The sequence below is a fragment of the Anopheles stephensi genome, chromosome 2, assembly GCF_013141755.1.
Source record: "Anopheles stephensi strain Indian chromosome 2, UCI_ANSTEP_V1.0, whole genome shotgun sequence".
NCBI lineage: Eukaryota > Metazoa > Arthropoda > Insecta > Diptera > Culicidae > Anopheles > Anopheles stephensi.
The window spans coordinates 54,402,104-54,414,454 of NC_050202.1; the positions used below are offsets into that span (position 1 = coordinate 54,402,104).

The following is a 12,351-nucleotide window of genomic DNA, read 5'->3' on the forward strand; positions in this document are numbered from 1 at the left end:
TGGTGGTGAGATCATCGCACAGCCCGTAGAGCTCGTTATTGAAGCGGCTTTTCCATATTGTCCTTCCATACATACGGGGCAAAAAAAATCCACGGCTTATGTTATAATGGCTTGCAATAACTTTCAAAAAGCCATCAACTTTGTTTAAGAAACTACCTGCTTTGTATTACTCAATTTCTCTACTGAGAGGTCTAATTTCTGGAGTACATTCCATGGCTTTGGAGTGTAAACAGTCATGCAATCGATTGCAGGGTGTCCGAATGGCGGTTTGAGACAGTGTATGTGTGCTTAATGTGACCATGTATGCGGTTAAAAAATTACAATTTTCTAGGAGATCTTACCTAAAGGTGGATCGATTTATCCTGACACAACTGTACCAACTTTAAAATAAAGAATACTATACTCTACTGATCAAAAGATAAAATACGATTGTCATAAAAAAAGTCGATTATAAAATAAAGTAAAACTTATTTCTCACCTTCTCATTGTTGTTCGATAAATAGAAGTCTTTCTTGTTTTTTTTTTTGTATAATATTTATATTTTGTCTGTTTTATTTTTATTATTTTATCATTAATTGTATTACCTTTTTTTTTCTTCCTCCATATTATATATATTATACTTACACGTGTTTAAAAGGGGGGTTTGTTTTGCTTGTTTTGTTGGTGTAGCTTAACTTTTTGTCGCTCTTGCTTTTATCTCTTTCAATCTTACTACTATTGTTGCTTCTTCTACTAGTACTACTTGCTATTACTATTTCTACTATCTTTTCTATCCTCCCCTCAAATGGAGCAATTACGCATCATATTAAATTATTCAGCTTCTATCCATACTTTTCAATTTTCGTTACGATACCTCTCCATAATGTTTTTTGCGCCAACGAACCCATACGCTTTTATCGTTTTGTGAGGATTTTTTTTCTCTTACTGTTGCCTGATGTTTGTTCCTTCTTTTCTATTTGTTTACTTGTGTTTTATGCATTTTATTTATGGCTAAAGCCTGTTAGAGAGTGAGAGATAGGGAGAGTATATTTATGTGTGTTACATTTCTTTTTTTTTTGCTTTTTTGTATACTCTTCATCTTTACTTTGCCTCTCAGCATAAACACAAATTGAAAACGAACCAAAAAACGATGGAAAGGCAGGACAGGACTCAAATTGTTTTATCTCTTTAATAGGCAGGACACATTTCCTTCACATTCGCGTACGCGCAAGAGATCAGTAGATAAAAGTACGGCCTAAAGTATCACTACACTAGTGTAGCGTCAGCTTAGTAGGATGTTTAGCAGGGTGGTGTTAATAATTTAACTTAACATTTGTACATGCCCACAGACGTAGTGGCCTCCAAAAAAAAAAAATAAGATCAACTAAAATAAGATACCTTTCATTGGATTCTTTTTGTTTTGGCTAAATTACATACATATTATTTTACACGTTTCCACACGTCCCATACAGTTAGCTTAAAAAAAGTGTACCGAACCGATTCCACTTGTGTACTTGTGCGTGTGTGTATAATTTAATTTACAAAACAAACATTAGAGTTAGCAAATAAAAACAAACAAAGAAAAGCTTACTCAAACCTAAACTTAAAACATCTCATATGAATTCCGTCCAATACAGCACAACGTGCATTCACGTTAACGACGAGCGAGGGAAAATTATCTATAGGTGTACGTACTATACAACGGAACTAAATAATATGGATCTGGTAGGGTGGTAGTGGTTGGTTTTGCTGTGTTTTCTTAACTTAAAAAACTTCTTTTGCTTCTGCTGCAAAAGGGGAAAGATAATGGGAAAAACAAAACGATGTATACGATAACAAACTGAACGCATTAAAAGGCTGGTGGTGTTGAGGCGGTCCCCAGTGGCCGAAGGCCGATTGCAGAGCCAGTCTTCACGCGGCTGGGGACCGAGGTTCAAACCTCATCAAAGTCACAGAAAGCCAGAAATGGTAGGTCGAAACCCCTCTCGCGGTTGTAGTGCCAAATAAGAAGGTGTTGGACCAAGGAACAGACCAATTTTATCTTATGAAAGGATGCCCCCTTTTATGTCTAGGTAAGGGGCGATAAATTGCTCTCATTTCTATAGAAAAATATTCTAGGCCTTGGAGGAACGCCAGAGCGGTATGTCCCTTCTGGCAAACTCCTACACCAAATAGCCGGAATTCCGGATATAATCTGCTTAGGAAGTCTTTTCCTGGATGGGTCCGACATGAAACAACAAGAAGAGTCCCTAATGTGGGTTTCCTACCAGAAGTTACCAAAACTAGGCGGTTGCTAACAGACATCAAGATGGTTGGTCTAGACCAACGAAAGAGGACAAAAAAACAGAGGAGTAGAAGAAGTTGAAGTTAGTTAATCCCAAACAACCTTCTCTGAACAACACCCTCCTTCCAAAAGCTCCCTCCTTCCTACCTTCTACGAGAAAACTAAAGCCAGCTGCACTACTTTCCTACTATATTGCGACTCATTATTGCATGTTTAAGCTTGTTCCACGTGTTTCTCTACTGGTTTGGTTAGACTTTCGCCTTTGCTTTTGCTGTTACCAGTAGTAATCCGATTTTACCCCATTTGTCCTGAGAGTTTTTGTTGCTGCTTACGTAGCCACACCCATCTGTGCTCATCTCCTCCGGTGTGTTGTTGTATCTCTATATATGCTAAAATAATTTCGCGTATTGATATTACCTGTAATTTGTTAAGTATTTGTTGTATGTGCTTGCTGTGCTTTTCCCTTTTTCCCATTGCTGATTTATCGGCGCACGATCTCGATCTTTCTGTCTGGTTTGATGCTTTGCTTCCTGCCGGCTGGTCGTTCTCTCCTTCCGTTATGGTAGCTTGCTGCTTCTAAACATTACATTACCTAGCGTTTGCTGTTGTAGTCTAATTTTGGCATAATTTGCTCGGTTATTGTAGGCTACCCCTTTGCTCGTGTTTTGTTATTCTCTCGCTTTTCCCCTACACTCAACTCAAAGCTTGGATGATGTTCTGGTGTAGAATAACGATTATAAAAATGCAGCACTTCCTTCCTTTAAAATAATTCCCATCTCTTCCCCCTTTTGTCAAATGCTTCGGCTTTCTCGATAAGGAAAAGGATATTTTAAAAACTGAAACACTCCCGAAGGCGCGTGTGTGTTTTCCGCGGCGCTGGGAAAACGTACGTATATAATTGGCTACTTATGCGCTAAACACAACACTACTGCTGCTGCTGCATCTCCCCCTACCCATTTGCTTCTATGTATTGCGCTCTAAGGTGCTGTTTCGTTTTGTGCAAGTACGCGCCAGTAAAAGCAAAACAGAGAACATAGAAACACGAAAACAGATTAGTAAAAAGAAAAGAAAACACAAAACGAACTCAACGAAACATAACATGAAAACTTGAAACAAAGAAAACAAAATACGAATACATACATAAAAGCTAAAAACAAGCTTAAGAGAAGCAAATATAAGATAGGAACAAAGGGACACACAAAGAACAAAAGCTACCTGGGCTGGGATAGAAGGCTGTCGCTATCCGTTTGTGAGGTTGTGTACCTCCGTGCCGTCTGTTTCACAGTTTTCTTCCCTTTTCAGTTCTGTTTTTCTCTTTTCTATTCTTCTTACGGGGGTTTTCATTTCAAGTGAGGGTTCTTGTACTGTATAGAAATATATATATATATATATATATATATATATATATATATATATATATATATATATATATATATATATATATATATATATATATATGTATAACTCTTCCGATTTTTGAATATTATTACACTATACACACACCAACACGAGTTTGCGTCCGTGGTCGTTTTGCTTCGATAATCTGACTTTCAAGTTCTTACGTACGACTTTTGTTATGCCTGCTAAGTTACCTCCACACACACTACCAGTAATCCTAAAAAACATGAATGAGGTTTTGTATTTGCTTCTTGGTTTCTTTGTTTTGTTGGAGTGAGTTTTGTTTTTGCTGTTGCCTTAATTAAATGTGCCATTTGTGCATCGGAGCTACCGTGGGACTCGTTCGAATCCTACCCACACTGCTACTGTAGAAAACCAAATCATCATACACACGCACACATGATAGAAGTTCTTGTGTGTAACTTAATTCGCTTTTTTAAATCAAAAAAGAAAACAACGCCACAGCCTTTGTAGCCCACAGAAGAGACAACAAAAATCACACACGCAGAATTGGATTTTGTACGGCACACTAAGTCCTAAAGGATAAGTATTATAGGTGGCAGTTAAAAGGGGGCTTCATCAGTCTTCATCATCTGCAATTCGATGCAAAATATTTCGCTATGCATGGGAGCTGCTGCACTTTACGGCAGCGCTCAGAAATAATTCGTTTAGCAAGGGGAGAAGAAAAACTAATACATCAATCTACCCCCTCGAAGGCTCTAAGAAAACAAAAAGTTCTCACTGTCGCATTACTACTAGAGCTTTATCTCCCTTAAAATTTAATGTAAAACAAAAATCGTTCCTAAAGATAATGAAATCAACCCGTCAAACTTAGTTGAGTGAACACACTTCTTAGTACAGGGATGAGGGGACAGGGCCGCATGGCAGTTTGCAGAGAACACGCGCTTCCACTAAAAAATGAGTCCTATTTTTACGAGATTCGGTTCGGCGTTTCAGAAAACCTACGAACACATCCGCAACGCAAGTAAATAGCTTAATGTGTGGTACTAAATTACTTGAGCAAAGCTGTTCACTTTACCGAAACGATGGTGAAACGAAGAGGTTATGGGTTGAAAGCTTTAGTAGGAACTTAAACCTGAACGTGTAAAGCAACATAAAAACCTTTTTTTTCTAAATAAATCACTTCAAATCTTAACGATTCTCCCCAGTGGGTGTGTGTGTGTGTGTCTGTGGCAGCACAAAAGGGCGCTAAATTCGCTAAACATTAGGATATCAAAAACGGCCGTCAAATGCCCCCTCGCCGGATATAGCTCGAGCTCACGCAAAACGGTGCCAATTTTTGTATACGAAGAATCAGGTCGATTGGTTTGCCGATTGGCCGCGACGTGTGGCCGATCCCGCGGACGATGCATTCGAATGCTCATCGTCCCAGGTTTGCCAGTCTTTGCCTTTGGGTCGAAATTTGGCCGATTTATGCTTGTGGTGATGCTGCTGCGGCGGAGCTTGCTGCTGCTGCTGGTGATGCTCTTCGTCACGAGCATTGCTCTCCAACAGTGGCATGGTGACCGAAATGGAAGGATTCGAATTGGTACCGTCCGCCGACAGAATGGTGCTGGTCGAGCCCGGTCGGTGTCCGGCAACGCCATAGTCCTGCTGATCCATCGGTTCACCCACACTGATCGCACTGTTGCGCCCACCGCTTAAGCTTTCCTCGTACTCTTCCCAGTTGCGTTCGCGGAACTTTTTCTTGTAATGCTTCTCCGACGACGCGGAGGACGATTTCGACTGCCGCTGGTACTTTAGCGGGATGCCAGGTGGGGCGGCGGCGGCTGTGCCTGCTGCTGCTGCTGCTGCTGACACGCCATTATTGTTACCTCCATTGTTGGCATTGGGAGGATGCAACAGGGACGGTTGAAGCACAACCGACGCATTACCAGCGATTGTGCTACTAGCCGTCGGATGACCGAACAGCAGCGGTGGACTTGAGGTGGGGCTCGGTGTACGCGGTAACCCAACGTCCGACAACGGTGGACTGTCGACCGGTTCGGCAGGCGATGATTTTATGATCGGCACCATATGCTTCATCGACAACCCACCTACGGCGACACCCACTGGCGGGCCGCCACCGTGCTGCCCGTGACCATGACCGGTTACGCTACCGATGCTGCTGGTGCTACTGTTGCTGCTGCTGCTGCTGCTGATACTGCTGCTGCTGCTGCTGCCCGCACTAGCGCTGCTCGGCGGCACATCCAGCTGGGAAGATGAGGACGAGGACGACAGGAACGTGCGGCTGTGATCGCTCTGGTTGATGCCACTGTCCGGCGAGGTGGTACAGCTCGCCGACGACGGTGGTACGTCCTCGTTCGAGCGCCGCGTTTTGTCCAGCTCGGTCGACGCAAACGCTACCAGCCGATCGAACCCGGAACTGACGCGATCGTGCCAGCTCGATTCATCGTCGCCGACCACATCATCTGCGATGACGGCGGGGGGGTGGAAGGTGGTGTGATAAAAAGGGGATGAGAATTAGTACAATCGGGTGCGGATTGTGTCACAAATAAGTGTGAGTGTGTGTGTGTGTGTGTTCGTGGTACAATATAGAAAACCAACTTTATCACGCAAGCAACAAAAAAGTGTCAAAACAAAAAATCTCCTAAATGCTTATTACGGTGCAAATAAAAATGTCCTACGCATGAAAAAAAAAATAAATATTTTGTTTTATTACTAAACTATCTAAAAACAATTTAATTTCAACTGCAAAAAATAATATTAAACTTTGTGAAATAAATCGATCAGAACGATAACGCAATCGTAACGTTAGAGTAACGCGTAACGCGAGATTGTGTAAAACGCTGCATCTAAATAATGAAATGAAGTAATGAACGACTAAATGAAACAACATAAAACACAACAATCATGTCTAATGTTTCACAACTACAACCCATCACCACCATTTTAATACAAACAGACAGGATAAAACATATTATTATTACAACGTTAAAGTAAACAAAAACCCTCAACACACGAGGCTAGTACACTACTACAACACATTAATGTGTAAGTATGATTAGCTATCACAACAGTAACGGATAAATACCTAACTAGCAACCCAAAACCTCCCCCCTAAACCTACGAATATTGGTTTATAAATGATAATAACAGAAAAAAAGGGTGTGCAATAGAGTAAGTGCTTGTAGCTGCTAGTTGTTGCTGGTGCTGGAAGTGCTTGAAGCAAATAAGTAACAACTCTATCAGCTTCTATCAAGTGTTGGGATGCACAGGAGAGCAAACTGGCAAATAAATATTAAGAAACAAACGAACATCGACAATAACTTGGGTACAGCGTAGTTAAACGGTATTAATATAGATGGGGAGCAAAAACGGTACCAAACAGCGGAGAAAACATGTGAAAACGGATGAATCACGGTGGATTCGAGAAGAAACCATGCAATGGATGGATGGGGGAATGCTTCTTAAACCGACCGCACATGTATGCCACTATCACGCAACAGCAATAGTAATAACTCCTTTCGAATAACAGCACCCACTCGTTGGAGTACGATGAACACGGTGCGACAAGAACAAACAAAAACAGTGCGAAGATGATTTGAACTTCAAATTGGGTTAAGAGCTGGATTAATAAAGACTAGTTTTAGTTTGCGCATGACTTTTTTGTATGCTGCACTTTATCAGAAAATTTAATTTTGTATTTATTGAAGTTTCGAGCAGCTCGGTGATAGATGCGAGAACAGCACCGGTCCTCATACGACAGGACAGGGGTTCAAATCCCTTCCGGGGTACCGTACCCCCGTAGTGAAGGACTGACTATCCAACTACGTGGTGTCGCTAAAAGTCTAGCCAGCCAGAAATGCCAGGCTTGTCCTAAGAGGAAGTCCTTAGGTCAAGAAGATAGATAGATTGACCTTCTTTCTTCTTCTTCTTCTTCTTCGGTGGAATTATACAACCTCGAGAGGGCTCGGTCTGTGACCTAATTTTACCCACAAGCAAAGTAGTCAAGCCCTGCGTATGGGGAGGCGGGTCTGGATGGGATTTGAACCCCGGTGGTCCTGTCGTGTGAAGACCGGTGCTGTTATTGCCTCGGTATACACCGGACCGCCCCGGACCGAGATAGATGGATAGTCATCAAACAGTCTTTAATGGTCAGTAGAGTACCGAAAGACGTAAAGACGTTACTCTCAATCCGGTACAATCCATCAGGAAACTTGTCATAGTAACTCCAAAATATTTTTGTGAAGATACCCAGAACCCGTAAATGTATTGTATTGAACCTGAAGAGGATTCAGCTGTATGCTGAGGCAACAGTCTGCAAATCATTGCATCCTGAGAGAGACCATGACAAGTTCCTGAAGTCTATCGATGTGGTAGGTCTCGGCAAACGGCAAACGTTCTTACATACTCTTCTTCTTCTTCCTTGGCACTACAACCTCGAGAGGTCTCGGCTTGCCATTTCTGGCTTTCTGTGACTTAATTTTACCCGTAGAAAAGTAGTCAAGCCCTGCGTACGGGGAGGCGGTCTGGATGGGATTTGAACCCCGGTCCTGTCCGGTCGTGGTTGTCGCCTCTGCTACCGAACCGCTCCAAAAGCTTATTAGGTGCATTATATCAGCCAGCTTCCTTATATATTCTCTTTCTCTCTTTCTTGTTATACTTTATGTAGTGTCAGATATATCTTAACATTATTTTACAACAACAGTTAGCTGTAGTTTTGTTTTTCTTACTTTTTGTTCTGTTTAATTCCATTTTTTTTATGTTGTGGAATTTGTTACTTTATGTTTTGTTAGTTTATTTCTTAATTGCTGTTTTTGTTTTGATTTTTGTTATCCCGTTCATTTTTTTACTTTATGTACATTTTCTTGAATCCTTTTTCTTTGAAAACATTAACTGAAGGATAAGTATTAACGTTAGTATAGATAGTAATAAAAATTTATACAAAAAGGCAATAGTAGCACAATATGAAATGGAAAGAAACCGAACAGTGGGACACAAAAGAGAATAATCCCACTTTGATTGTTACTTGTTTATGCTTCAAATATGATTAGACTTTACCCTTCCATCCTAATGAGGATAATAACATTTTTACAATCTCATTTTCATTTTTGTTTTCCTTTTGATTATCGTTATCTTTACACATTTTACATATATCATTTACACTACGGCGGTTAAATTTTCTTCGTCCATTTAGATGTTGGAAATGTAATTGTTGTGTTTATGTTGTTGAATGAATGATGAATTTCTACAAGCTGCGAAAAACTTTTCCATTTTTCCTTCCTTTTCCTGCTATCTCCTCTTGCTCCTTTGTTAATTTTTTTTTTCTTGACAAACACCACACAAAGTAGAGAAAATGTATCAACCCGAAGCACAGTCGAAAACTTGGACATCACATCACAAACACACCCAGATAGAGAACGATTGATGTGATCTCATAGATGAGATGATTTATCTTGTTTTGGATGATTGTTTTTAGCTTTCTGTCTAAGTGCAGGTTTTCTTCCTATTTTCCGTTAAAAATCCGGAGCTGTAATAGCCCTCTTTTCCGTTAGCAATGAAACTTTCCCAACCTGTTTTCTCAGTGTTATTCGATATGCTTGCCTATGATGGGTTAAGACTGGATGATGAGTGATCTAGAATGTTTGTGGCACACCATGCCTAGCGGTTCCACAGTTACCATTAACATTAACTCCCCCCCCCCCTCCTCCGTTTGATCTTTAACAAACCGCACTCTTGCAAGGATTAGTCGTATTTCTGGTCTGTGGTCTTCAGCGTAGCCTACGGAACTTACCTGCAAAAGCGCTTAGTCCTGTTTTTCAGATGCTTTCCTGTTTCAACCTTGCTTTTTTCGCTGGTCAACCTGGGAGTGTCACACAACCGGGAGAATTTGTTCGGTCGGTGGCTTCCTTTTACGGTGTCGTTTGCTAACTGCGTTTGCCGCATTTGGCTTCTAGTGGGTTTGCTACGGTCCGTACCGGACACCTCGGGTACACTACTAACAGCAGTAGCAGCAGCAACCGTTGCTGCACTAACCGATGCGATTCCGCCGCCGTTCATTTGGTTGGGCTGAGAGAAGGAGGAATTGGGCGTTGGATGCGGTGAAGATGTGTGCAAATGTTGGTGCTGCTGTACCGGTGGCACCACTTCACGGCGAATCTGATACTGTTGCTGCTGTGCAGCGACCACCGGTACGGTTGTCGAGTCCAACGCATTCGCCACTGACACTGGTGTAAGCACGTCCCGGTAATGACCACCGGGCACGGTGATAATCTTAACCGCACTGTTAGCAGCAACAGTACCAGACCCCGGGTGCGAAACGTTCATCTGTGATGGAGGACCTCGACCACGACCAACTACGGTACCCAAGCTACGGGGGAGTGTTATACTAGTGTTACGCCTCCGGTCACCACCTTCACCACCTTGCTCAAGACTTGCTCGATTTCCAGCAGCAGCAACGGTCTGGCACGACGCTACAGTAAGGCCCCATTCACCGACAACTCCCGCAGCAGTAGTGGTAGCAACTCCACCATTCGATACGCCAAACCTAGCGCTCGTGGTGGCGTCACCAGCCCCACCAACGCTCGATCGGCCGGAAGGTTTCGATGCGACCGCATTGAGAATTTTGTACACCACCGGTTCGACCACCGGTCTCCCGGCACCGGAGCCAACCCGGCCCTGCCCGTCCAAAGACAGATCGTTGGCGTTGATCGTCACCGTACCGGTGGAGCGCTCACCATTGCCGGTAGTGCACTCGATCGTACCGGTGACGCTGTTGATTATGATAGTGGTAGTAACGTTAGTAGCGTTAGCCTTGCCACCAGTAAACACCGGCCGCGTGGAAGTAGTGCTGGACCCGCCGGCTTCGGTACGGCACGGTTGTACATTCGCTGGCATCGTGGCAGGTGGTAGGACGGAGGAAGCACTTGCCACCACTGCCATCGTCAATCCGGGCGGAATCGGCAATGAGCTTGGTAGTGTGTTACCGTCCCCGGCAGGCATCACCGTACACGCTGCTGGCCCAATGCCAGAGGAGTGGGCAGTTGAGGCGAAAGTGGTTGATGCCGCCGTCCGTTCTTTGCTGCTGCTGCCAGTAGCGAAAGAAGCACTACCACCGACCGTAACAGCTGAAGTAGGAGTAGTTGTAGTAGTGGTAGTAGTGGTAGTAGCGGTAGTAGCAGTGGTAGAAGTAGTAGTAGCAGTATTGGTAGTAGCAGTTGAGATCAGTCCGTGGCCTAAGACCAATATACATATACACATACACACGGACATGTATAGTGTTTATACAATGGTGACACACTCAGTAAAGGTTCGAATATTCGATTTGATGCTTTATATAGATATTGCGACGATCGTGCTCAAAGCCATACTTGATATCCCTGGTTGCCCTTTCCCACTGCAGTACACGCAACGTTATACGCAAGCTTTTTCACAGGTTCCACACGCTACGTGTACACTTATTTCCACGAGCGAGGATTCTTGGAAGCTGGCCTGTTCTGTACATGATACATTCCCTGGTCCCTGGTTCGTTGTTTAGCGTTCTAATGATGCATGAGTAGGTTGTTATTTGCTAGCAAATTTCGAAAAAGGGAAAACATACATGGTGGGTTGTTTGAAGGAATAAAAAACTGTACATGGAGACTCGATGAGCGTTGTTACGAGGGCTGGGTCAACGTGAAGGAATTTCACTTTAGAAATGTTTCCGCTTGAGATGAACAACGATTACGCATATCAAACTGTATTGAAAAGCATAATGTGCATAGCTAAATTATTTCATACGATGAGTACATCGGCTTAAACGTGCGATCGATGAAAAATGCAACAAATTTACAAGACTCCTAACATTTCTACTAACTACGAGCAATTCGATGGCGTTAATTTCGAGCTAAACAAAACTACCACTTTCTAAAAGCACATGGAACAACAAAGGATCATAATGGGATATACTCTATATTGGTATCGATCAACCAATTCCACCTTAAGTTATGAGATGATTTATTGAGTTTGAGGCAGTTAGAAGCGAACGATTAAAACATGATTCAGATGGCACGGCAGAGGAGGAGGAGGTGAAGGCTTAGGTACGATGTGTGTGTGTGTGTGTGTGAGCTGCAATCTATATACCTTCAACAGTTTGTGAGAATATCAAATAATTAAAGGTGAGTTTTGCCCACAGTGCGTAATTCGTAAGGAATAAAAGAAGACTAAAGATTAGACAAATCGGTTAGTATGATCAAACAGTTAAAGAGGAGGAGTAAAAGTGTTCCCAGTGTTAAGCGTGTTGTAGTACAGTCTTGTTAGCGTTAAACAAAACTCCATAAAACAATCAGAACACACAACAAAAAAAAAGATAACTCAGTAAAACTTTAATATCGTGAAGAAAGCGTTAGTGAAGTGTGTGAAGCACCCCGATGTGGTTAAACACAGATCGAGGAAGGCCCGAAAACAACATCTTTGAAAATCAAAAAAAAAGTAAAAGACCACACACACACACACACACATTACTCGTACCTACTTTTCGGGGAAGGAACAGACGAAGGAGAGGAGAAAGTTGGAGAGTCGATCTAATCGCTCGTAAATCGTGCACTATCGACAGTAGTAGGTTGCACTAATGGTAGTAGGCAGTAGTAGCAGTAGTAGTAGTTCCTTCTAGAACATAATGAGACAAAACCGAAATTAAATCTATTAACGTACAAGTCGATATAAAAGTGTACTGAAAGATGTGTAAA

The 12,351-nt window shown here is 42.4% G+C and overlaps 1 protein-coding gene across 5 annotated transcripts in view; it reads right to left on the reverse strand.

The window, feature by feature from the left end:
- Positions 1-3,873: 3,873 nt before the first annotated feature.
- Positions 3,874-12,351, reverse strand: part of LOC118502766 (histone-lysine N-methyltransferase, H3 lysine-79 specific-like) — a 41,561-nt gene continuing 33,083 nt past the window's right edge. The window contains exons 8-9 of one of the 5 annotated variants that reach the window (XR_004905074.1): positions 9,420-9,694; positions 5,963-6,093 (exon numbers count right to left, since the gene is read on the reverse strand). Coding sequence is in view for 3 of the 5 variants with exons in the window: in XM_036035352.1 (XP_035891245.1) it covers positions 4,976-6,093 (1,118 nt within the window). In the remaining 2 variants the exon portion in view is untranslated. Of the gene's footprint in view, positions 6,094-9,419; positions 9,695-12,133; positions 12,272-12,351 lie in introns of those variants that run through there. The other 4 variants (XR_004905073.1, XM_036035352.1, XM_036035353.1 and 1 more) reach the window with 4 other exon arrangements.